General features: G+C 35.6%; 1 protein-coding gene across 1 annotated transcript in view; it reads right to left on the bottom strand.

The window, feature by feature from the left end:
• The window catches only part of MCCC2 (methylcrotonyl-CoA carboxylase subunit 2), a 95274-nt gene that overhangs the window by 50862 nt on the left and 17772 nt on the right, over positions 1-26640 (bottom strand). Inside the window, exons 5-8 of the mRNA XM_074207688.1 lie at positions 25723-25850; positions 21183-21295; positions 8540-8653; positions 4048-4112 (exon numbers count right to left, since the gene is read on the bottom strand). Coding sequence (XP_074063789.1) covers positions 4048-4112; positions 8540-8653; positions 21183-21295; positions 25723-25850 — 420 coding nt within the window. The remainder of the gene's footprint in view (positions 1-4047; positions 4113-8539; positions 8654-21182; positions 21296-25722; positions 25851-26640) is intronic.

Here is a 26640-nt window from a genome sequence, read left to right as displayed (position 1 = left end):
AGCCTCCTGGAGGCAGCCCCAGGGCGCTGGGAGCTGGGGCTCATGCAGCGGGGTAGTCTCCTGAGCTGCACCCTGGGGAGCACTGCACACAAAGTGGGGGAACAGTGAGGGACCTCTGCCAAAGCGAGCCCAGCCCTCAGGGCACACACCGAGCAGCTTGGTCTTTCAGCAGCCCAGATCAGGAAACAGAAGCAGGCGGAGCCGGTGAGCAGGAACCGCAGGGCATGAGCCCATTGAGCTGAGGGAGGGGAGTGAAGAGAGACTGCAGAGCTCTGTCCTCTGCCTCTGGAACAGGACTCTGGGGCTCTGACCACATTCAGATCCTGATCGCAGTCTAGACCCCCCCCATAGAACAGCAGGGCCCCCCCCACTTCAGCCCCGTGGAAGAGGGGGGACGCTTATGGTCATTCACAGACCAGGAGGGAGGACAGAGCCTCACACATTGAGACCCTTGTGGGAATGTTCCAAAAGCTCAGGAAGTACCCCAAAACCAGGCCCAGGCTGGAAAAATGAGCAAGCAGAGAAATAAGAGGAAGACCATTGAAAAATATTTTGCATATGAGCCCAAGAAGGATCAAAACACTTAGTCTGAAAATGAGGAAGCACAAGTTCCTGCATCTAAAGACTCCAAGAAAAACAGAAATTGGGCTCAGGCTATGACAGAGCTCAAAAAAGACTTTGAAAATCAAATGAGAGAGTTGGAAGAAAAACTGGGAAAAGAAAGGAGAGAGATGCAGGAAAAACATGAAAATGAAGTCAGCAGCTTAGTCAAGGAAATCCAAAAAAATGCTGAAGAAAATAGCATGCTAAAAACCAGCATAGGTCAAATGGATAAAACAGTTCAAAAAGTTATTGAGGAAAAGAATGCCTTAAAAAGCAAAATTGGCCAGATGGAAAAAGAGATAAGAAAACTCTCTGAGGAGAACAAATCCTTCAGACAAAGAACAGAATTCAGGGAGATTGATGAATTTACCAGAAATCAGGAACCAATACTTCAAAACCAAAAAAATGAAAAATTAGAAGAAAATGTGAAATATCTCATTGAAAAAGCAACTGATATGGAAAACAGACTTAGGAAAGATAATTTAAAAATGATTGGAATACCTGAAAGTCATGATCAGGAAAAGAGCCTTGACATCATTTTCAAAGAATTACTACAGGAAAATTGCCCTGATATTCTAGAAGCAGAGGGCAAAATAGAAATGGAGAGAATCCACCGATCCCCCCCAAGAAAGAGATCCCAAAAAACCAACCCCTAGGAATATTATAGCCAAGTTCCAGAACTCCCAAGTCAAAGAGAAAATATTACAAGCAGCCAGAAGGACACAATTCAAATATCGTGGAGCTGCAGTCAGGATCACACAGGACTTAGCAGCAACTACATTGGAAGCTCGTAGGGCTTGGAATATAATATACCGGAAGGTAAAAGAGCTTAGAATGCAGCCAAGAATGAACTACCCAGCAAGGCTGAATGTCCTCTTCCAGGGAAAAAGATGGACTTTCAATGAACCAGGGGAATTTCAAATGTTCCTTTTGGAATGGCCAGAGCTGAACAAAAGGTTTGATCTTCAGATACAGGACTCAGGTAAAGCATAGAGATTGGAGGAGAAGGGGAAAATATGAGAGACTTAATGATGATGAACTGCATGTATTCCTGTATAGAAAAATGACACTGATAATACTCATATGAACCTTCTCAGTTAATAGAGTAGGTAGAGGGAGCTTTTATAGTTGAAGCACAGGAGAAAGCTGAATTCGAAGATAAAATATGGTGTAAAAATGTAGTCAATAGAAAAGAAGGGAAATGTAATGGGAGAAAGAAAAAGGAGAGGGGGAATAGTCCAAGATATTTCACATAATAAGATTTTTCTTTATTACAATGAGCTATTGCAATGATATGGAAGGGGGGAGGCAAGGGGGAATGAGGGAACCTTTGCTCTCATCAGAGGTGGCTAGGAGAGGAAACAGCATATATACTCAATGGGGTATAGGCATCTGGAGTAAGAAGGAGGGGGGAGCAGAAGGGGTGGGATGTGAATGATAGCGGAGAGGATGGACCATGGGGGGAGAGTGGTCAGATATAACACATTTTCTTTTTTACTTCTTGCAAGGGGCTGGGATTGGAAGGCCTGTCCAGAACCATAGGGCCAGGTGGATTCTGGGCCTAAGGGGTGGTATGGGGGCTCAGGGCTTCTTGGCCCCAGGACCAGGGATCTGTCTGCTGCACCACTTAGTGACCCTACAGCAGAGTCAGAGTGAAAGGAAAAAGAAAATATAGTACATGGTAGTGGAGAAATAAGAAAGGAGGGAGTTGCAAGCAGCAATGGCAACGTTGGAAAAATATAGAAGCAACTTTTACAATGGACTTACCATAAAGAATGTGATCCACCCATGACAGAGTTGTTGGTGTTAGAAAAAAGACTGAAGCACATTTTTTATTACTATTATTTAGGGTAGGGTGCAGGGCAAATGGGGCTGGGTGGCCTGCCTGGGGGCGCACAGCAGGGTGATCTTTGGCTGTCTGAGGCCGGATTTGTACTCAGGTGCTCCTGGCTCAAGGGCCAATGCTCTGTCTGCCACCCAGCCACCCCTACTATGATTACTATTTCATTTTATTTTGGGTCTTTTTTATCCTTCTTTTTGGTTTTTGCAGGGCAGTGGGGATTGGGTAGCTTGTATGTTCACACGGTTGGATGACTGTTGGTTGTACGGGGCCAGATGTGGGCTTGGGTGCTCGTGGCTCCAGGGCTGGTGCTTCGTCCATTGCTCCACCTGGCCATACCTACAATTATTACTATTATTTTTTTTTATTTTAATTTTTTTTCTGTCCTCTTTACTTTATCACCCAAGCAAGTCTATACAAGTCTATATTCATGGGGGGAGGGGTATTTTGTTTACTCTTAAACAAGAATATTTTATTAATGTAAAAAAAAACATTTGTACAAAATGAGAATTAAAAAATAAAAGAAAATTTAAAAAAGCTTTTTCAATGGAGTGGAAAGGGGGAAGGCAAGGGGGAATGAGTGAGCTTTCATTCTCATCAGAAATGGCTCAGAGAAGAAATAACAAACATACTTAATAGGGTAAGGAAATCATATCTTACCCTAGAGAAAAATGAGAAGAAAGGGATAGGATAAAGGGGGAAGGGAGGAATAGGTGATAGAAGAGAGGGAAGATTGAAGGAGAGGGTATTCAGATACAACACACTTTTAGATAGGGTCAGGAATGAAAGGAGAAAAAGAGAATAGAATAAATGAGAGTGAGGAGGAATAGAGTGGAGGTATAGCTAGTAATAGCAACTGTGGGAAAAATACTGAAGCAATTTCTTTGGTGGACTTATGATAGGGAAAGCAACTCACCCCAGAGACAGAGCCATTAGAATCTGAACACATACTTAAATATATTTCTCTCTCTCTCTCTCTCTCTCTCTCTCTCTCTCTCTCTCTCTCTCTCTCGGTTTCTCATCTTCTTGGGGTGGGGGTTCATGTTTAATTCTTATGTTTACTCTTATAACACATTCAATTTCGATCAATGTATAGCATGGAAATAGACAGTCTTCTGTGTGTGGGGAGGAGGGGGGGTTATAAAATCCAAAACCTTACAAAAAATGTAGATACTACTATTGCAAATAATTAGAAAACAAATAAAATGCTTTTAAAAAAAAGAGTGAGATGTCCAAAAGATTCTTTTTGGTAGTGGAACTCTACATACATGAAGTTACTGTTTCACAAAAAAAAAAAGTGATTCATTGCTTATCTTCCCATTGTCATTCTCTTGCTTCCTAAAAGAGCTGAATGTCCTACAAAGCAAATGCATCACGGATAGAAGGTTTACTGAACCTTTTGGAGATTGAAGTTACTCTGTTCAAATGTAAATAACTCTTTCCCTTTACTACAGTAAACCAGCTGATTTTCTTAGGAATGCAGCTCTTATAACATCAGGAATTGGTTTTAGACACAAAGCATCAGAGACAAGATTTGTAGCCATCTGTTTTGGCAGGGCTAGCATTTAGATGGAATGATTTTTATGATGGGTTCTCAATTTTACCTGCAATGCAGGTCAGCACCGCCAAGGTCCTCAGCTAATACTTCTTCACCAGTTGCTGCTTTAACCTACAAGAGGAAAAGATTAGTATATGAGTGTATGAGACTTCATCTTTAGTAAAAGATTTTGCCCTAAATGAGAATACATGACATTATCCATGATGACAATATTCTAACCCAATAGTTTGATTCTCCTTCCCACAAAAGCTAAAGAATTCTAAAGTATATATACACCAATCCTGATAAAAAGATAAGAGTCTTTTAAAAATGGAAAAGGTTACTGAGAAAGGCTGTAAATTTTCTTCTTTGAAGAAGGGCCAGCATAGAATTAACACCCATTAAATTAACTGACACCAATTAAATTAAAAACAATTCTGTCTGGAAGGCCATAGTAGGTTTCTACCAACTAGAATCAGGTTCATAAATCTACATAATCTATTTCAAATATTTGCACTTGAAAAGGGTTATAAATTGAAATACTGATCTTACCACATATTTGTGAGGCTTTTTTACATTTAATACCTTGTTCTTTTAGGGAAAATCTAAAATAATGAAAAGGCACCTCAAGTTCTCTAAACTAAAAATGCCACAGCTAACAACAATTGACTATTTTTTGACTCAAGACTCATATACTATTCATCAATGTGAAATACTTCATTTGCCCTAAGAGTTACCTAAAAAAAGAACCTGACATTCATCTCCAAATGCCCAAAACTATCACCTTCTTTCTTTTTCTTTAACTAATTTTTTCTGCAGAAGAGAACATTTGAATTAAACAAATTTAGTATAATCACATTAAATTTCTACTTAGAGCCATAACATTGACTGTCTTTCATCTCCTCAGGAAACTAATTTCTCCAAAAAATAAATAAAGAATAAAACAAACAAAAACACCATCCTCTGTGATTACAACAAAATTATTTTCAAAGAGAACCATTCTAAGCAATCCTTAAAGGTTGAAAAAATACCCAAATTTACACAAAAATTAATGAACTTTCACCAATATAATTCTCTATTCCTCTGATAATTGGAACTGGAAAATAAAAAAGAAAGACTGTAACAAATTTAAAATGACTTAATTAGTGTCTGAGAAATCCTAATAGGAATGAGGCAGAAAATCACTTAGTTATAAATGTCAATCCCATTATTTAAGAACTGGTATTGATTAGTCCTTTCAGTTGATTACTTTGCTGTTTTCTTCAAAAAGAGGGAAGCTTTTATTATAATGTAATACTAATCTAAAATGCTAGTACAGAAATGACTATTTAATAATCCCTACATCAAAAGCTTTTTAAATGAGGCATTAATCTAGTTGGAAGGACGCAATTATGTGCCTCCAGAAATATGCTCTTAGACATTTTTCCAAGGAATTTGAATACATTTCCTCTGTTAAGCAACATTGTCTACACATTACCAAATTTAAATAGTTTGTGGTTATTTAAAGCTGCAAAAAAAGGAAAAAACACAATCAGATATATACTATAATACTGAGTTGTTAGGATTTTTTAATTTGGAATAATCTGATTAAAGTGAATTTTAAGACTAAAATATCACAGGATTTTGTCATTCATTAGTATTAATTGAACATGCTCTAGAGTTTGCTGTGTAGGTGGTAGAAAGCTAAGATTGAAAAAATTGAAATCAAACAACTCATTCTACTAAATAAAAAGTCAGAGTAGTGATAGATATAAGAAAATTGAATGTACATTAGAAAAAAAGCATAAAAGTTGAAAAATTTTATGACTACCTTATTAAGCTCAAAACATATCTTAAAAGTGATAGAAGCTCAGTTTCTTATACTATCTTCTTCCCTAATCTTGACATTTGCTAATGTCTGTTAAATTGACAACTTAAAAAAAATTTTAATTAAAAGTTCAGATGTTAGGCTAGATTTTTTTTTTAAAAGGTAGAAGAACAAGCAAATGATGATTCCAGTAGAAACTCACACTATTGACTTCTGCAACTTTTAAGTAATGGTAGGCTATAAAACAAGTAAATTCTGATACAATCACAAAGAAAAGACTAGATTTCTTCAAAAACCTCTAGAAACTAAAGGGGTTTTTCTTAAAATTGTCTTCTACACACAAATTACTCAAGTAGGATTGTCTCTCTGGTAGACCTTAAAGAGTTGCCATTTCTAAGCAATTTTTCTCTAGTAAACTGATAAAGGTAAATCCATTAAGATGGACATCAGACAACTATCACATTAAGGCATCAACTTCTTTTTTTATTAACCTATTAGTAGGATTATTTTATTGTATTAAAATATTGTCAAACTTTTATCCTAGATATTTCATGGTTCTCACCGACATCATTCCATTTGTAAATGGAAATTAACTAAACATATGAAAAATATCAAGAAGCCCCAATCCTCAGATTTTCTACTTTAAAAGACCAAACCACTTCACTGTAAATTACATGAAAACAAGAAAAATTTAATGTTAAAAGAAAATAAATCAGCAAGCACACCCACCCCACCCCCAGCATCTGTGTCATACCAAACTATCTTGCAGCCTCCTTCCAACCTGCCAATGATGATAGAAGGTGGAAAGTCAAGACCTGGAACCAGGTTCTCAAGTCTAGTTAGAAAATCTGAAACCACCAAGATAACAACTAATCCATCATCACAGCAACAGGGCTGTCAAGGCTGCAAAGTCACTGCACTTTGTATCCCCATGTCCAATCACAATGCTTCAGGAACAGTAGGCATTCAAGCAATGCTTGCTAACTGAAGGTATCATAGTATGTTACACCTTAAAGGGCCCTTGTAACACAACCTCAGGCATTTTAGAGATTAGAAAGGAAGGGTCTGGAATGACTAAGGGCCTTCCATAGCTAGCTGGTGGTGAACACAGACCAGAACCACAGGTCTCTTGCCACTATCACAGTATGCTTCTCCTTTCAATAAAATTTCCACTCCACAAGAGCTTTCTTGCTCACATCTCCTCAACACTCAAATCTTTATACCTTACCCTCCATGTTTTAAAAACAATTAATCAAAAATTAAAGAAGAAATGTATTTTGTTTCTAAGCATAAGTCCTGATATATATATATATATATATATATATATATATATATATATATATATATACACCTTCCTGCCTGAAACATACTGTATAAAGGATCTTTACTTTCTCATTTTTTTGGAAGCAAAACAATCTGACTGCTACTTTCCTCTCCATCTATCTTACAATAAATCCAGTGTCACAAATAGAAGTAGGGTCCTTTTATCTTTAAGTTAAAGCAACTTGCAAATTGTCACTCTGATCTTTTCATTGGAATGTTCTTTGGTCTACCACAAGGCAGTTACAATCACCATAGTCCATTTATCATTTTTCAGACAATGTCATAAAAAGCCCCCCCCCCCACCTTTAGAGAAATAAATGTAAGCATAATGACTTAGTTTAGTCAACTATATTTCAAATTAAAATAAACCACCATACTGGTAAGATTCTGGAATGCTAAAAAACAAAAAAGTAAACTAATTAGATTCAAAAGATAAATAAGACTGTTGTCAAACTTCCTGTTAAGCCTTAAGAATAAGTCAACTGTAAAAACAATAAATGTCTGTCCTGCTACATTTAGGCTACATTTACTTTCACAGTATCAGATGATGATGATAATATTTGTCCTTTGTTCTCAAAGAAGACCAAAGAACACCATCGGGGAGGTGATGCCATAACAAGCACATGAATTGGATTTGAGGTGGGGGGGGGGGGGAGCTGTGCTAAGTCACCTATCTCACTTTCTCCTCCAGAGCTATCTAGGTCCACTGGCCAGATATGAATCAGAAACTAGAGATGATCCTGGATGCTAGGCAATCAGGGTTAAGTGAATTGTCCAAGATCACACAGCTAGTATGGGTCTGAAGTTACATTTGAACTCAAGTCTTCCTGACTCCAGAGCTGGTGCACTATGCATACCGCACCTTTATGCTCCGCAGCATCAGATAACATAATCTCAATCACCGTAACAAGAATTTACAATTATTCTAGGCCTGTGTCCAATGAGATGAATTAGATATCAGATTTCAATCATAACTGAACTTTCCCCATTTTGGAATAAGAGTTTATATTTCATATAAAAGTCAAGCGTTAATGAAATCCTTTCCTGTAACATTTCCCCCTAATTCATTGAAAAGCAGTTTACAGATGAGAAGATAGAGATGGCTAATGAAAATGTGAGTCTCCAAATAAATGTCTACCAACAACTTTTCTAAAAAAAAAAACAGCATAAAAATCTAACAAAAAAATAGGATTCAATTGTCCTTAAAGAAAATGTTACTGATAAATTTCTTCAAAATAAACATGAAACTTCCAAGTCTTCAATTCAATTCAATAAACATTTAAGGGTCTAATGTGTACAGAGCATTATGCTAATTGCTGAAGGAAATACTAAAGAGAACTTCCAGTCTAGTAGACTTCATGTTTTTTTCACTGTGGCCAAAAATGTGAAATGCTATAAATCAGATAATCACAAATGAATGTTCACTTACCAAGGGGGGTCCTCCTAGGAAAATGGTACCCTGCTTGCCAACAATGATACTTTCGTCAGCCATTGCAGGAACATAAGCTCCTCCTGCTGTACAGGATCCCATAACCACTGCTATCTGGAATTCAAACACACACACAAAATTCAAGCTGTAAAATCATAACATATAGGCCTGAAAGGTAAATCAAGGGACAGAAATATGTCACTGGAAGTGATGACCTAAAGACCCCAATTCTATCCCCACATTTATTGCTATAACCAAAACAAGTTACTGATCAGTCTCAGTACCTTGATTTTAAAATGTGGGCATTTTCATTACTTACCTAAGATGGAAGTAAAGAGACAAATATCTGGCCTATTTTAAGGTATGCAAAGTAGACATGGTGCCATTATTTTAATAGAATAGTATAAAGGAAAGCTAATAATCTAGGATAAATCTAGGAAAGCTAGGACCTTTTCTCATAAAGAACTGAAATACATATTTACCTGAAAGTAAGGCCTTAGATTGCAACCACAGTAAAAGGGAAATGAGAGGCTGTGGGGCAGGGAAGGGGGGGTAAAATATATCTTATTTCCCCAGGTATAAAATGTACCCTTTTTTTTGTTGTTTTTTTTTTTTGCAAGGCAAATGGGGTTAAGTGGCTTGCCCAAGGCCACACAGCTAGGTAATTATTAAGTGTCTGAGACCAGATTTGAACCCAGGTACTACTGACTCCAAGGCCGGTGCTTTATCCACTACGCCACCTAGCTGCCCCAAATGCACCCTTTTTTTGAAAAATTTGGGAGCATCTTATTACAGTGGTTGTAGATTTTTTAACTTGCATTTTCTACTTTTTCACATTTGTTGTCTTTGCATGCTTGTTGACTTTGCACTCACTGTTTTTGCATTTGTTACAGGTATATTAGGTTATGTTTTGCCATGCTTTACCCAGAAATGGCTCAGAAAAGATTTTCATACAGTGTTGAATTCAAGTTCAAAGTGATCCAGCTTGAAAAGGTGAATGAAAATCTTGCTGCTGAACATCAGTTTGATTCTCCTCTAACTGAGAAAATAATCTGAGACTGGCTACAGGAAGAAGAAACCCTACTGAAAACACCCTAGCAGAAGAAGGTCATGAGAGGCAAGTCAGCCAAATAGCCTGAGTTAGAGAGAAAACTGAAGAGATGGATTGAAGAGCAAAGAGCAAGTGGAATTCCTATACCCACAGAGATGGTTCAGCATGAGGCCAGAAAACTTGCTGAGTAAAGAGAAGTGACTGATCTCAAAGGAGGACACAATTGGTGCTTCAGGTTCATGAAAGGGAATGGACTAAGCATACATCCATGCACCAGACTTGCCCAAAAGATGTCTGAAAGCTATGAGCAGAAGGTCCTTGAATTTCATAATGAATAAAAAACTTGAGTTCAGTAACTTTATGTAATGCATTTTTTTTTCAAATTTTAGGCCCCCAAATTAAGATGAGTCTTATACATGGGGAAATACAGTATACAGTCTCTAAGAGCCAGTTCTGGGCAGGAGACAAGTTGTGATATTCTAGTGAATGTATAGGATGATGATAGGCTAGATGAGGGAAATATTTAAATTAGACTGAATTCAAGGTTCTTGGGGCAAAATGCTTTGATCAGTTAAAACATGATTATTTTATAATTTATAATGAAATATAAAAATTTCAGCAAAATAGGGAAAGGCTTGAGGAATTAAAGCCAAGTAAAGAAAAAAGAAAATAGAGTAAATGTTTATAAATTTTATTATAAATAAAATAGAAGTAAAGTCAACCTAGGGAGACAACATACCTTTGGTCAACAATAGTTCCTTGTATCATGTCACCAAAATTAAAAAATACAGACCTGATTCCTGTCAAAGACAAGTATAACAAACTAGCTAATTTTTAGGGAATGTATTTTGAAAAGAGTCTGGTTTGAATGCTTGGTGGAAAATGGCAGTAGTTATTTTTTTTTTTAAAGAATGCTTTGGCTAAAAGGTCTATTTTGGCCATGAGGAATTTCTCCCACACAAATAAATAGCCCTCAAAAACTAGATCTCAAATAGACTAGATATTTTAAAAGCACACTAAAACTAGTAGTAGATATTATGATAGTAATGCAGATTTACTACAAAATGAGATCTGAAGTGTTCCTTTTAATGACACACACTATAAATGCAATATTATTGTCATAAAACTTCTTGTTTCATTTACAATAGCACAAAGACTAGATGAGTGGCTGACTAACTAATAAGCACTAGAAATGAATAATATGATGAATCACCTAACCACAGTAGGTGAAATGTACTACACCCATAAAAAGACATAGGAAAAGACTTTTCTTGTTATTTTTTTTTGTTCATTATTTTTCCTTAGAGGTATGTGAATATTGGCTGAATAGATTACAAAAGGAAATCACAATAGTAATATTATTCCAAATATGAAAAGAAAAAATTAGTATTATTTATTTTAAGAGTAAGAAGTCATGTTCAATCCATCAGTGAAACAAACAGACACAATTTGGGGGTATCTGAGATGGAGAATGCCATCTGTATCCAGAGAAAGAATTGTGGAATTTGAACAAAGACCGAAGACTATTAACCTTTAATTTTAAAAAAATGGTATCTTATTATGTAATTCTGCTATATCTCATACTTTATGTTTCTACCTTCTTTCTCATCACATTCAACTTAGATCAACGTATACCATGAAAACAATGTAAAGACTAACAGACTGCCTTCTATGGGAGGTGGGGGGAGGGAATCAAGTTTTGGGGAAAAATTGTAAAATTCAAAATAAATAAATGAATTTCTTTATAAAAGAGTAAGAAGTCAACAGGAAGCTTCCCCCCCCCCACAAAAGGAAAGTTTTCATAAATGAAAGTAAAGATATCTCTCCAATTTATTTTAATGTGTACAAAAGAAAGTCATGTGTTGAAATGTACCTTTGTACTTGTCAAGACATTTCAATTAAGGAAAAAATATAAAGGTCCTTAGAAGTAAAGTACAAAATTTCATGCTGTCAACCTGTCCTCCATAATAGAACACTAAGTTCAGCTCAAAACATTCCACTACCCAAAAGAAGGAAAACTCAGGAAATTTGGAGAACTGCTCTAATGATATAAGGAAATGAGTTGGCAGAAGGAGGAGGGGGGGGAGGAAGGTGAAAAGAACTAAGTACATACAATACAACTAAGTGACAACTGAAAGAGAAAAAAGAGAACAGAGAAAAATCAGCAAGTTTTCAAAAGTGAGAGAGAAAAACAAGAGTGGAATAATCTGGCAAAGAAAAATGAGACTAAAAAGAAAAAAAGGAAACTGAATGTTTTCTCAGGGAAAAAACCTGTAAGATCTGTCATGTGGTAGAAGAGCCATACAAATGAAAAATTGAAAAATTACTAGAATATATATTTCAAGGTATATATTAAACTACATTGCTATAACTATGTCAAATGTCCTGCAAGATACATTTTCTTCTCTAATCCCCATAATCCTAAAAGGTTTGTATCTATGTAGCCAAAGTAATCTCCTCTGCTTTTATACCAGACAAAATAAAAATACCCCATCACTCAGAGGGAAGCAAAGGAACAGAAATGTCACTCTGTAACTGATGAAAACTATGTAACTTAATGAAAATGTATACCCAAACACCCCCAGAGAGGGCTGGGAACAAGCTCTATTTACAAGTCTTTCAAGGAAAAAATTCTGAGTATATCTGCAAGGTAGAAACTGTCTATACATTCAAAAGATGAAAATTAAATCACATATTTATCTATAAGTCAATCATATATTTAAATAAATCACAAAGGAGTTTCATACTAGCCTAGAATATGGAAGAGAAAAAACATTATACTGATTCATTCAGTTCAATAAATATTTATTAAGGGTCTATTATATCCAAAGCATTTCTGTTATACATTTCTTCCACTCCTCACTCCCCAAAACACCACAAATGAAGTGAGAGACTATGAAAGTCAAAATTCTTTAATGCTTTTATGAATAAAACAAGAGACACCATTCTCAGTCAGTATTCCAAACCCACTTAGTTATAAGTCAACACACTTCCTTAATATGAGAATACATTCTACTAGGGGCAAAACTACAGTTCAAAATGAGGGACTATTAAGTATTATGTATTCTAAATAGAAATTTAATTCTAAACAGAGTTACAGGAAAAAATTCTAAACAGAAATACATAAAAGAGCTAATAGTACAGTTTGACTGAAATGGAAAGTGCATAAGAAGGATAGGACCTGAGTTCAAATGTGACCTCAGACACTTAATAATTGCCTACACTTAACCCCATTGCCTTAAATAAATTTAAAAGAAAAATCAGATCTGTTATTTTTTTTAATTGAGCAGAAAAGAGGTAGTTGGTATCCTTGAAGAGGGAAGTGAGAAAACTGGGAGTAAGGATAGACTCTCCTAAGAGAAGCTGTGAAAGGGAGAAAAGATATAGAAAAAAATGCATCTTGATAAAAGTATAAACATAGCTAAATTAAGCCACAGAAGAGTAACTCTCATCTGTATATCTAGTTTATTCATGTAAGCATATTAAATAATCTACATCATTATCAAAATAAATGGATGAAATTAACAAATATTCCCTGAAATCATAATTTTCTTCAGTCTCACATTCAGTACATTATGTAAGAAGAAGATAGTTCCTGCAGAGCAGGACACCATCACATAGGATTCAGGGATCCTCTCCTTTTCAATGATGAGAGCAGTCATCTATATAATTCATGGGTAGTATTCATCCCTTGTCCAAAAAAGAGTCAGACAATGAAGATTGATACTAGAAGAGAAAACAGAAGTGGACATGGGAAGTATTTCCAAGTATTTAATTCCTCCATGAAAACACTGTGATATAAATGAAAATGTAAGAAAGCTGAATCTAGAAAAGGTCTTTTAAAAAATCACTCCATTAGCATCCAGCTGCAATACAAAATAAATGCTTATTTTGTTTGCATTACAAAAACATATACCATGTTACAGAACAGTTTCCAATGTGGAAAAAAATTTCAGGCTGGGAATCAAATGATTTTTTTTCCAATTCTCCTAAATTTTTCCATTAAAAAAATGGAGATAGCCATTCAAAAGAATAATATGGAACCAAATGAGATGAAAAGAACTCTGAGCATCTGGGGGAAAGATGCCATAAAAGATGAGTTACTTAAGATTCATCATTCTACTCAGACCAACTGGAAAGTATTATCCTATAACTAGGAAAACAGATTTTCAACTGACCATCTCAAAAAAAAAAAACACCTGTAAATTACCAAATAAACATGTCAATAGCTGTTGAATTTTTATTGATTAACAGCTGAACAGCAGCTACTAAATGTTCAATATCTTTATTTGTGCTAGAAGGATTTAAATAAATTGGAAATTAAATCATACATGTGATGCTGAGGGTACATTTTTTTCATAGTTTCAAGTTTCTCAATCTTATATCCTGAAATTTCCTATTTTTTTTACAAATATGAAATTACTTTGATTTCACTGCCATCTTTTCTAACCTCTGACAAATGTAATGATCAGCAAAAAAAAAAAAGATTTAGAATCTAAAAGACTGTATGACTATGCCCTGGGAAAATGACAGTGAACTATAAGAAGTATGATATAAAACAATTTTGAAACATTTGAAGTACAAATGGCACAAATATTTCAATCATAGCAACCTAATGTGCTCTGTTCTACAAGAGGCTCTAAGAAAGTAAAATTGCTGATATCAAAGTGTTACTTATTTCTTTTTTAAAAAATACAAAACACTTGGTCTAGGAAGAGCTAATCTCATGTTATTACTTTTTTGGGGGCTACACTAAGAATGCTTAGCTTTCTCTTTTAAGAAAAAATAAAATTCTAAGAGCAAAAAACCCGTTTGTAGAGATCACAGGCAACTAGGTTGCTCAGGAGATATAGAGCACTGGGTTTTGAATAAGAAAGATCTGAGTTCAGATTTGGCCTCAGACATTTACTAGCCATGTGAGCTTGGACAAGTCTTTTAAACCTCTATTTGTCAAAATCCACTGGAGAAGGAAATGGCAAACCTCACCGGTATCTTTGCCAAGAAAACTCTTAGACAGTATGGTCCACAGAGTTCCAAAGAGTCAGTCATGACCAAATGATTAAAAAACAACAGGTCACAGTTGACACACAGGCATATTAGGCTAAGGTATGAAATAATTTTAAGTTGAAGCTTTTGCTTATTGGAATATGTAATCAGATATGAATATAATCATTGATGGACAGTGAAAAGTAAAGAAAATTAAGTTGAACAACAGGAATTAGATTCTGGAATCACTTTTCAAATTATAGCAATTAACAGACTCTGGCTGTGGATGGATTACAACTAACAAGGTTTGGAAATATTTATTTTCCCAGAGTTTTACAAATCTCCTCAAGAGAACCTTAAAATTAAAAAGTGATAAGGAAGAAGAAAACTGTCTCCCTATGTCCTTACTATTCTATTGAACTACATATCCTTGAGCAAACCACTTAAATACTTTGGACCTTAATTCTGTCATTTGTAAAATAATGGGGGGAATGCATCTCAAAATATATGAACCTATAATCCACCAAGTTAGACTCTAGAGATAACAGTAACTATCAGAGGAAAAATAGTCATTGGGAGACAAAATCAAAGAAAGGAGTCAGCAATAAACCAAAGGACTCAGATGCCTATAAAAGAACAAAAATAGGAAAACAAAGTTGTAAAATGTTTTAGGTACTTTTCTTGTAACAACTCTGTCAAATAGGTATGTGTTCCCATTTTACAGAAGGAAAAAAAAAACAGAGGCTCTGTTTCTTGTCAAAGAATTAGTATATCTGAGGTTTGTCTGGGACAAGAACTGAGTCAAAGACTGACTTCAAGAAAATCACACTCCAAACTATGGCCTAGAAGAATTACTCCTGCCATTAGGAGTAATGAGCCATTAGCTCATTTAGGGAGGAAAAAAAAAAATTCTTAGTGACATTCCAGAACACCAGTATTTTAAATTCTATCTTAAACCCTGAGGTGGATTAATGCTATCAATTAACTAGTTAAGCAACAATCAATAAGCATTTGCTATCTGCCAAACATTGTATTGGGGACACAAAGTTTTGGACATGCTGATTTTAAGATGTTTATGGGACATTCAGTATCAATTTCTATCAGGTAACTGGAAATGCAAGACTAGACAACAAAAAAAGAAGTAAGGAGCAGATAAAGAGATCTATGAATCATCAATATTAAAAAGGTCATCGAATGCATGGAAGTTGATGAAAGAGAAAAATATGTAGAAAAATAACTCATATCAGAGCCCTGGCAAACACCCAGAGTTAGTAGATGAAGATCCAGAAAAGGAGACAGAGGAAGACTGCTCAAACAGGTAGGAGGAGAACCAGAAAAGAATAATGTCCTAAAAACCTAAAGAAAAGAGAATATCAATAAAGAAAAGGTGATCAAGAATGTCAAAGGCTATAGAGGGGTCAAGGAGAACTGAGAAAAGATAATTAGCTCAGACAAAAAAAATCATATATGACTTTGGCAAGAATAATTTCCATATCAGAGTTAGAAGGGACTTCAGAAGTCATCTAGTCCAACATCTTGATTTTATGGATGAGATCTACGAAGTTTAAGTAATTTGGTCAAGGTCATATAGGGAATGTGCATGAGAGGTATGAGCTGAATTACTGAGACCCAAGAGTCACTGCTCTTTCCACTGTATTGTATTTAAAGTCAATTCTTTTTTTTTTTTAGGTTTTTTTGCAAGGCAAATGGGGTCAAGTGCCTTGCCCAAGGCCACACAGCTAGGCAATCACTGAGTGTCTGAGACCGGATTTGAACCCAGGTACTCCTGACTCCAGGGCTGGTGCCCTATCCGCTATGCCACCTAGCCGCCGCTAAAGTCAATTCTTAGAAAGGGGGAAATGGCTGGGAGTTTTTAATTTTTAATTTAATTAAATTAAAATTTTAATTTTTTGACAAGAAATACTTATTGACCTGAGGGAGTAAAAATAAATATGAAATCCAACATGTAGTTTCCCTAAGCTCAAGTCTCACACTAGCAAAGTCATATGAAGCACAAAATGCTAACAATTCTAAGAAGCAGTAGGGAGGGGCAGCTAGGTGGCGTAGCGGATAAAGCACCAGCCCTGGAGTCAGGAGTACCTGGGTTCAAATCCAGTCTCAGACACTTAATAATTACCTAGCTGTGTGGCCTTGGGCAAGCCACTTAACCCAGTTTGCCTTGCAAAAACCTAAAAAAAAAAAAAAAAAAAACCAGTAGGGAGAATTGAAACTCAGAACCTTTAGATTTTAAAATTTTTCATTTTTCTTTTTATCCCACTTACATTTCTAAGTATTTTCTTTCCCCTTCCTCTACAAAGGGAGCCATACCCTTCTAATAAGGAATTTTTTAAAAAGGAAAAAAATAGTTCAGTGAAACTAATCAACATCAGTATCTGAAAATATTTTAAAACAGTATGAGATCATTCAGACAGTATCTGTCTTGTCCCATGTGCACCCAGAATCCTCTCCAATTTCTAAAGAATAGAAAGAGGAGCCAAGAAGGTGGCATGAAGGCAGGAATTCTCAGAAACTCATTCCCTAAAAACTCCAAAAGCCATCATATTATAACTCTAATCAAAATTTAGAGGGGCAGAACCCACAGAAAGACTGAATGATACAATTTCCCAGTCCAAGACAACTTAGAAGTTCTGCAGGAAAGGTTTGTTTCACCTGAACCAGGGATTAGAAAAAGCCACAGGATAACTGCAGTGCAGGGCAGCCAGGCCAGAACAAACCAACTCCAGCCTTTCAGAACAGCCTATGGGGCACCTAGGTCCGTGGCTGAGGGGTCAGTTTCCAGACCTCTTGGCCCAGGGATTGCTGGGGACAGCTTGTGGGGGGGGGGGGGGGGGGAGATAGAACTCTGCCACACCAGAGTGAGCACAGAGCACCAGTCTAAGAGCAGCCCTGCAGTAAGAACCTGCAGCAGAAATCAGTGAAGCCACCCAGCACTTCCAGGGTGCCCAGACCACAGACAGTAAGGGGGTCAGGGGAGACTGCAGAGGTCTCTCTGCTATCCCTGGTAAGGACAGCTCCAGGGCAGAGGGGAGGGCCTGTGGTCCTCCACATACCAGAGCACAGGCAAGAGAGCAGTCAGAGCCTCTCATAAGACCTTGAAGGAATTAAGGTCCCTGTGGAGACTCCCGAAAAAAAACCCCAAAGCCTTGGAAGTGCAGTAAATCAGTCATAGGCTGAAGAAATGAGCAAACAACAGAAAAAGAAGAATCTGACTATAGAAAATTGCTCTGGTCCCATGGAGGATCAAAATACATGCTCAAAAGATGACAAAGTTGACGCTTCTGTATCCAAAGCCTCCAAAAGAAATAGAAAATGGGTTCAAACAATAGAAAAGGCTAAAAAAGTCTTTGAAAAAATAATTAAGGGAGGTGGAGGAAAAATCAGGAGGAGAAATGAGAGTGATGCAGATAAAACATTAAAAACCAAGTCAGCAACTTGGTGAAAGAAATACAAAAAAATACTGAAGAAAATAACATTAAAAAACCAGTTTAGGACAAATGGAAAAAGCAACACAAAAGGCAAATAAGGAGAAGAATGCCTTAAAAGGCAGAATTGGCCAGCTGGAAAAAGAGGGGAAAAAAAGGTCTCTGAAGAAATTAACTCCTTCAGAGAGAAAATATAGTGTATGGTAGTGACAAAGTACAAATGGAGGGAGTTGTGATCATAAATGGTAACAGTGGAAAATTATAGAAGTAGCTTTTGTGATGGACTTATCCTAAAGAATATGATCTACCCACGACAGAGCTGGTGGTGTTGGAACACAGACTGAAGCACATTTGTTACTACTGTTGTTGTTGTTATTATTATTATTATTGCTATTTTTTGATGATGATGATGATGATTGCTATTTTTTGTGGGGGAGGGTTTGTGGGGCAGATGGAGTTGGGTAGCTTGCCCAGGGTCACACAGCTAGGTGATTGTTGGGTGTCAGAGGCCAGATTTGGACCTGGGTGCTCCTGACTCTGGGGCTGGTGTTTTGCCCACTGTGCCACCTGGCAATCTCTACTATTATTAACATCATCATCATCATTATTTTATTTTATTTGGGTTTTTTTTTTTGGTTTTTGCAGGGCAGTGGGGTTGGGGTGGCTTGCCCAGAGGCACACAGCTGGGTTACTGTTGGTTGTCTGGGGTCAAATTTGGGCTCAGGTGCTCCTGACTCCAGAGCTGGTGTTCCATCCAATGTGCCCTATGATGATGATGATGATGATGATAATGATGATTATTTTAATTTTAATTTTTTCCTCTTCCCTCTATTGCTCATGAGGGTCTATATTTTTGGGGGGAGGGGTATTATGTTTACTCTTAAATAAGAATATTTTTGATAATGTATAAAAAACATCATTTGTACAAAAATAAAATAAATATAAAAAAACAGGAAAAAAAAGAAATTAACCCCTTCAAAAGTAGAATGAGGCTAAGGGAAGCCGATGGCTTTATGAGAAATCAAGAAACAATAAAACAATACCAAAAGAACCAAAAATTAGAAGAAAATAAGAAATATCTCATTGGAAAAAACAACTGACCTCTAAAACAGATCCAAAAGAAATAATTTAAAAATTATTGGGCTACTTGAAAGTCACAACCAGGGAAAAGAGCCTAGACTTCATTTTTCAAGAAATAATGCAACAAAATTGCCATGAGATCCTGGAAGCAGAGGGTAAAATAGAAATTGAGGGAATTTACCAATAATCTCATGAAAGAGATACCAAAAGAAAAAATTCCAGCAATATTATAGCCCAATTCAAAAACTTCCAAGACAAAGAGAAAATACTAAAAGCTTCCAGAAACAAACAATTCAACTACCATGGCTCTATAATCAGGATTACATAGGATTTGGCAGTTTCTACATTAAAGGCTCAGAGGACTTGGAATATGATATTCTGAAAGGCAAAAAGTCTTGGTTTACAACTGAGAATCAACTACCCAACAAGACTGAACATCCTCTTTCAAGGGGAAAAGATGGACTTTCAATGAAACAGGGGACTTTCAAACTTTCCTATTGAAACCACTAGAGTTGAACAGAAAGTTTGATCTTCAAGGACAGGATTAAGGTAAACCACAGAGGGGGTGAACAAGGAGGACTAATTATGAGGAACTTAATGAAGTTGAACTGTTTGTATTCCTGCATGGGAAGAAGATACTGATAACTCATATGAACCTTCTCATTTATAAGAGCAATTAGAAGGAGCATATATATAGAAAAGACAAAGGGAGTTAAATATAATGGTATAATGGTATAAAAATGGAGTCAATGGATGACAAAGGAAAGTACTGGGAGAGAGGGAAAGGAGAGGAAGAATGGGCTAAGATATTTCACATAAGAGTCAAATCAAAAAGCTTTTGTAATGGAGTGAAAGGGGGAAAGCAAAGGAGAGAAATGGCTCAGAGAGGAAATAATATACACACTTAATAGGGTATAGACATCTATCTTACCCTAGAGAAAAATGAGAGGAAAGGGATGGGATAAGGGGGATGGGGGGAAAGGAAGGGGGAGTAGGTGATAAAAAGAGCTGGAAGATCATGGGAGAGGATACTCAGATATACCCCTGAGCAGGGGTGGGGTGAAAGGAGAGAGAGAACAGAATAAATGAGAATGGGGAGAAACAGAGTAGAGGGAAATACAGCTAGTAAAGTGACTGTGGGAAAAGATATTGAAGTAACTTCTCTGGTGGATTTATGATAAAGAAGGCAACTCATTCCAGAGACAGAGCCATTGGAATCTGAACACACACTGAAGTATATTTTTTTCTCTCTCACTATTCTTGAGGTTTCTCTATCTTTTTGGGGGGAGGGGGGTTTATGTTTACTCTCATCACAAGATTATTGTAATAATATAAAATAAACAAAAAAAATTCTTTAAAAGAATAGGAAAAGATTTTGTATTAGATTTTACTTGAGAGAAAAATGTCATATCCCTACTAAAAATACTTACTAAATAAGTCAAAGATGGAGGAAAGAGATCCATATGAAATAAATATGAATAGTAACACTATTTTGTGATGAAGAATAAGAATTTGCAGGGGTGTGCTTTAATTGAAGTTTATAAATGTCATAGAATATTATTGAGAAATAAAAAAATGATAAAAAATTAGGAAATCACAAAAACTTGGAAAGATCTGAGAGAAATGATTGAACAAAACCAGGGGAACAATTTACATGTTGACATAATTATATAAAGGAAGTCTGAAAGCTTTTAGATGATGATGAAGCATGCCTCCTACTTCTCATCAGAGACATGGAGAATAACTGAAACATTCATTTTCAGAAATGGAGAGGATATTGACCTTTTTTTTGTTTGACTATATTTATTAGTGGAGGGCTTCTACAGGGCATGGGGGAGGCAAAAAAGGAGTAATTAATGAATAGCAGAGATACAAAAACAATCAGTGAAATATCTTTTAAGAGCTCAGAAGAAACTAAAAATTTCAGAAAGGTACACATATAAGGCAATTTTGTAACCTGTGAAATTAATATACTTTTATAAAAACATACTCTACATTACAATTTCACATACAATTCTTTTGCTCTTTGCATATTGAAAAGTTTGTTTCACAATCAAGTTCATAATAAAAATAAGAAAATTACCTGTGAAATATTTCTAGAAGACATAATTGCTTGATTATAGAATATGCGACCAAAGTGATCTCGATCTGCAAATACATCTGCTTGTCTAGGTAAGTTTGCACCTCCTGAATCAACTAAAGATAGTAAGAGCATTATAATAATATATTACAAAGATTATACATTATGACCAAGTGGGATTTATACCAGGAATGTAAGTAATAAGGAAGATTATTAACATAATTATTTATATCAGTAATAAAAGATTAAAAATCATATGACAATATTCAGAAAAGCTTTTGATAAAGTACAACATTCTTCTCTATTAAAAACACTTGAAGGTATTGGTATAAATGAACTTTTTCCTTAAATTGATACAAAGCATTTATCTAAAACATCAGCAAATTATCACTTAATGCTGGGAAGTCTTTTCAGTAAGATCAGGTGTAAAACAAGAATGCCCATTGTCACCATTATTATTCATACTGTATTGTAAATCCTAGCAACATTAAGAGAAGAAGAAAAAGAAAAAATCAGAATAGGGAATGGTGTAATAAATCTCTCTTTTTTCAGTTGATATGATGCCTTAGTTGGAAAATCCCAAAGAAACAATTAAGAAGTTAGCTGAATGGGGCGGCTAGGTGGTGCAGTGGATAAAGCACTGGCCATGGAGTCAGGAGTACCTGGGTTCAAATCCGGTCTCAGACACTTAATAATTACCTAGCTGTGTGGCCTTGGGCAAGCCACTTAACCCCATTGCCTAGCAAAAACATAAAAAAAAGAAAAAGAAAAGAAAAAGAAGTTAGCTGAAGGGGTGGCTGGGTGATGCAGTGGATAGAGCACCAGCCCTGGAGTCAGGAGTACCTGAGTTCAAATCTGGCCTCAGACACTTAATAATTACCTAGCTGTGTGGGCTTGGGCAAATCATTTAACCCCATTGCCTTGCAAAAAAAAAAAACTAAAACAAAAAAGTTAGCTGAAACAATTAATAATTTTATCAGAGAAGCAGGATATAAAATAAATCCACTTAAAATTGTCAGCATTTCTATATATAACAAACAAAACTGGGCAAAAAGAGACAGTAAAGGTACCTCACGTAAAATAATTCTAGATAGTATAAAATACCTGATAGTACACCTGCTAAAACAAACCCAGGAACTATATAAACAAAATTAAGAAACTTTTTAAACAAATAAAATATTTAAATGAGAATAATTATTCATGGGTAGACAAGGCTAATATAATAAAAATGACAGTTTTACCTCAACTAATTTATATGTTCAATACCATCCCAATTAACAAAAAATTTATTTTAATGAATTAGAAAAATAATAACAAAATTCATTTGCAAAAACAAAAAGTCCAAGAATATCAAAAGAACTAATAAAAAAATTATAAAGGAAGGTTTAGCAATCTCAGATCCTAAAACTACATATAAGGCAGTAATTATCAAAATTATTTCATACTGTCTAAGAAATATAAATGTAAATCAATGGAACAGAATCAACATACAATTTACAGAAGAAAATAAATATAATAACCTTGTATTGGACAAGTACAAACACAATATTTTGGCATAATAATTCATTATTTGGCCAAAACTATTCAGAAAATTGGAAAGTACTTTTGATAAAGTACAATATAAAGTACTATGGCAAAAATTGGACACAGACCAATATCTATTAAGAAAAGAAATGGATACATGACCTACATATAAAGAGGTATTACAAGAAAATTTGAAGAACATGGAACATTTGACTTATCAGACTTAAGGATAGGCAAACAATTTATGAATAAGCAGGAGACAGTGAGTAGAGTGAGATGTAAAATGGATAATTTCAATTATATTAAATTAAAAAGATTTTATAACAAAAATAAAACAAATATAGCCAAGATCAGAAGGAAAGTAGAAAATTGGGGGATGATATTTTTATCAATGGGTTTCTAGTTAAAAATACCAAATATATAAAAAAATTGTAAATCTGTAAGAAAAAAGTCATTTTCCAAATGATAAATATATATATATATTATATATAAAATAAACGAGAAACATATCCCTCAAGCCAAGAAAACTGTATGATATTAATATCACTTATCGTTGTTACTCAAATCCTTCCATAGCCTGGACCTTATCTACTTTCCAGACAATATACAACTACTTATCTTTCCAAACCCTTCTCCCCACTTCCCATTCCCACCACTAGATTTTTATCCAGCTCAAATCCCCATTACACCATCACCTTAAACACTCCATTCTCAAAGTGATCTCTTCCTCCTCTGAACTGTTAAAGCACTTTGTCAGAATGAATTGTCAATTTTTATTTGCGATCTCTTTAACTATATTATGAATTATTAAATATTTTATTTCACTTCTCACACATCTATATATTATGTCTCCACCTTTACTGCAAGCTCCAAGAGGGCAAAGTCTATAGTCTACAAGTCTTTATGATTTCCCTATCATAACTAGTATTTATGTGGAAACAAGATGTGTGGCAGAGGACTGAAATTTCAGATTTGTTTTTTTTACTAAAGAGAGATAATGTTTCATAAATGACTCATTTCACCATTTTCATAAAGCACAGTGGATATGATTGGAGTTCAAATCTGGCCTCAAACACTTAATAGCTATATAAATCTGAGCTTGTCACTTAATCTCTGTTTACCTCAGTTTTCTCAAATGTAAAATGGAGATAATAGCACCTATTTGTCAAGGTAGATAAGGATCAAGTGAAATAATATTTGCAAAGGACTTGGCACAAAGTAGGCACTTAATAAATAAATGCTTCTTAGCTTTCCTCTTCGCTTCAGCAAATATTCTAGATCTTTTTTTTTTAGGTTTTTTGCAAGGCAATGGGGTTAAGTGGCTTGCCCAAGGCCACACAGCTAGGTAATTATTAAGTGTCTGAAGCCAGATTTAAACTCAGGTATTCCTGACTGCCGGTGTTCCATCCACTGTACCACCTAGCTGCCCCTCTAGATCTATTTTTATTAAATATGTGTTATCCTCAGTTAAAGTTCTTACTTCCAAAGTTCTTTCTAGCACCTTTTTAGAAATCAGGGTTCAAAAATAGGGTCATCATATAAAAGTGTTGAACAGAGAATGCAAATGTTCAAATCCAGAAATTTGTTTAGTTTGATGATATATGCTTGTAACAGGGTGAGGTAAAAGGGAGTGGAGAGAAATGCAAAAGAGGTAGAAGAAGCCAAGACAGCTCTTTAGAAAAAATACAACTGAAAGTTAAAAGAAAGAATAGGATCAATATACAAATACCTTATCATGATGATGAAATAAATGATATGGTCAAATTAAATATTTTTTTATTTTTTTAGGGTTTTTTTTTTTTGGCAAGGCAATGGAGTTAAGTGGCTTGCCCAAGGCCACACAGCTGGGTAATTATTAAATGTCTGAGGCTGGATTTGAACTCAGGTACTCCTGACTCCAGGGCTGGTGCTCTATCCACTGCACTACCTAGTTGCCCCTAAACATATTATTTAATCCAGTTTTAATTTTAAATTTTAAATTTTAATTTTAAAATCTTAGGCTAGTAAAGGATTCAGATCAGAGGTTCTTAACCTAGGATTCATGATTTTTTTTAATAAGCTGGTAATTATATTTCAATACAATTGGTTTCCTATGTAATCCTAAGTATTTTAAAACAATATTTTGAAAAGGGAGGAAAAACCTCTGATAAGGATCTTAATAGTGTATATTTTCAATAATATAAACAGACTAAGTAGCAAAAAGCATTGGTAATTAGAGGGTCAATGACTTCATTCATTCAACAATCACTGAATGATACCACATACAAGACATTGTGTTGATTTCGCTGGGAATACAAAGCAAAATATGACCCAACGTGCTGCCTCAGCGAGGCAGTTTTAAAGACTCAGAGGGGAGACAAGAAATGTACACAAATAACTATAAAACTATATGGAAGTGGAACAAAGGATGCTATGTTAAAGCAAAGGAAAAACAAATTCCTTTCAGTTAGGTGTGGAAGAAGAAAGAAATCAGAAAAGTATCTGTGGAGAGGTAGATTCTGCAAGCCCCACACTGTCAAGGGCCACTGCTTCAGAAATCCCCACTGATCATCATTATAGGTGTGTGGGTTCCTTCATCAGAACCTTTTTTCATTTCAACTTACATTTCTAAGTATTATTTGTTGGATCCAGGCCTGAGTTTCATAGTTATCTAGTAAAGCCCCATTGATTATCCTTTCTTAAGGACATGAACGCTAACCTCTATAGAAACTCCAAACAAAACATAATCTCACCTTGATGAATCCCCAAACAAAACAAATCCTGCAAGGAGACCCTAACTGCTCCCAGTCCTTAGAGAAACCAAACCACCCTACCTTCTATATCCAACGTCCTATAAAAAGATTTGTTCTCCCCACTACCCACTGCTGGAGTCTGCTTGGACCCAAGGTCACCACCGTTCATTCCTTCCTTCAGTAAACAATTTTACATTTACCTCCATTTATAGTTCCATCTTCCTTTTTACCTAGCGTTCACCTTTTGACCTTTCATTATATAAATGATTTCATTAGTGCTGACTTACCTAAATACAAGCAGGGAAGCCTGTTTTGCAAGGCAATTTCCTGTGCCCTTAGGTGTTTTTTCACTGTCACTGGATAATAGGTCCCTCCTTTGACAGTGGCATCATTAGCAACAATCATGCATTCCACTCTGAAAGGCATAATATCAACAGAAAGTGAAAGGATTCTATAAAATTAAAGGCCAATGTCACTATATCATTACAAGTCATTCCACCATAGCTATTTCAATTCAATAATCATGTACCAAGTGCCTCTGCACAGGCCCCCTACCCCACATAGAATGGTAAATTTATTCTATTTATATTTATATTTATGGTGGTATATATCTCTTCCAGTAGAACAGAAGTTCCTTGTCAACAGAGATTGTTTTTTTCTCAGTATGTCTATCACCAGTTCCAAGCACAGAGTTTCTGGGTAATTAATCAATTTATCAATTAAGTTAGCCAGCAATCAATACATTAATGATCAATGCAAAAGCTAAAAGCCTTAAATACTTTTTGGAAGGGAATGTCCCTGGAAAAGTGAAAATCAACCCTGATGGGTGAACACTGAATGAGGAGATGGGCTAGAAGTCTTTAGCTCTTCATGCTAAAAGACCATGGCTTGATGATGAAGTTCAGCTACCTTCAGTAATCTGGACAGAGGAAGCCAATTCCATCCAGATCCTTCTGGCTGTTTTTTTTCCTTCATGAACTGAGTGACCATAAACTTACTTGATCAGTCTTGAAGAAGGCTTCCAAATGGCAGCAGTAAGAAAAGGAAAAATTCGAGGCATGGTAGTTGCAAAAGTCACATATGGGAAACAGCAAGCCGACCAGTTTACATCAAGCATGGAAGTGTGAATAGGAATAATATATAATCATCCTGGAACTAAAGATAATGCAACAGTTTCCCCTTAATCCTAAAGGTGACAAGGAACC

Source organism: Macrotis lagotis, chromosome X, assembly GCF_037893015.1.
Source record: "Macrotis lagotis isolate mMagLag1 chromosome X, bilby.v1.9.chrom.fasta, whole genome shotgun sequence".
In the NCBI taxonomy this organism is placed as follows: domain Eukaryota; kingdom Metazoa; phylum Chordata; class Mammalia; order Peramelemorphia; family Peramelidae; genus Macrotis; species Macrotis lagotis.
This window is presented reverse-complemented; position numbering and strand designations above follow the sequence as displayed.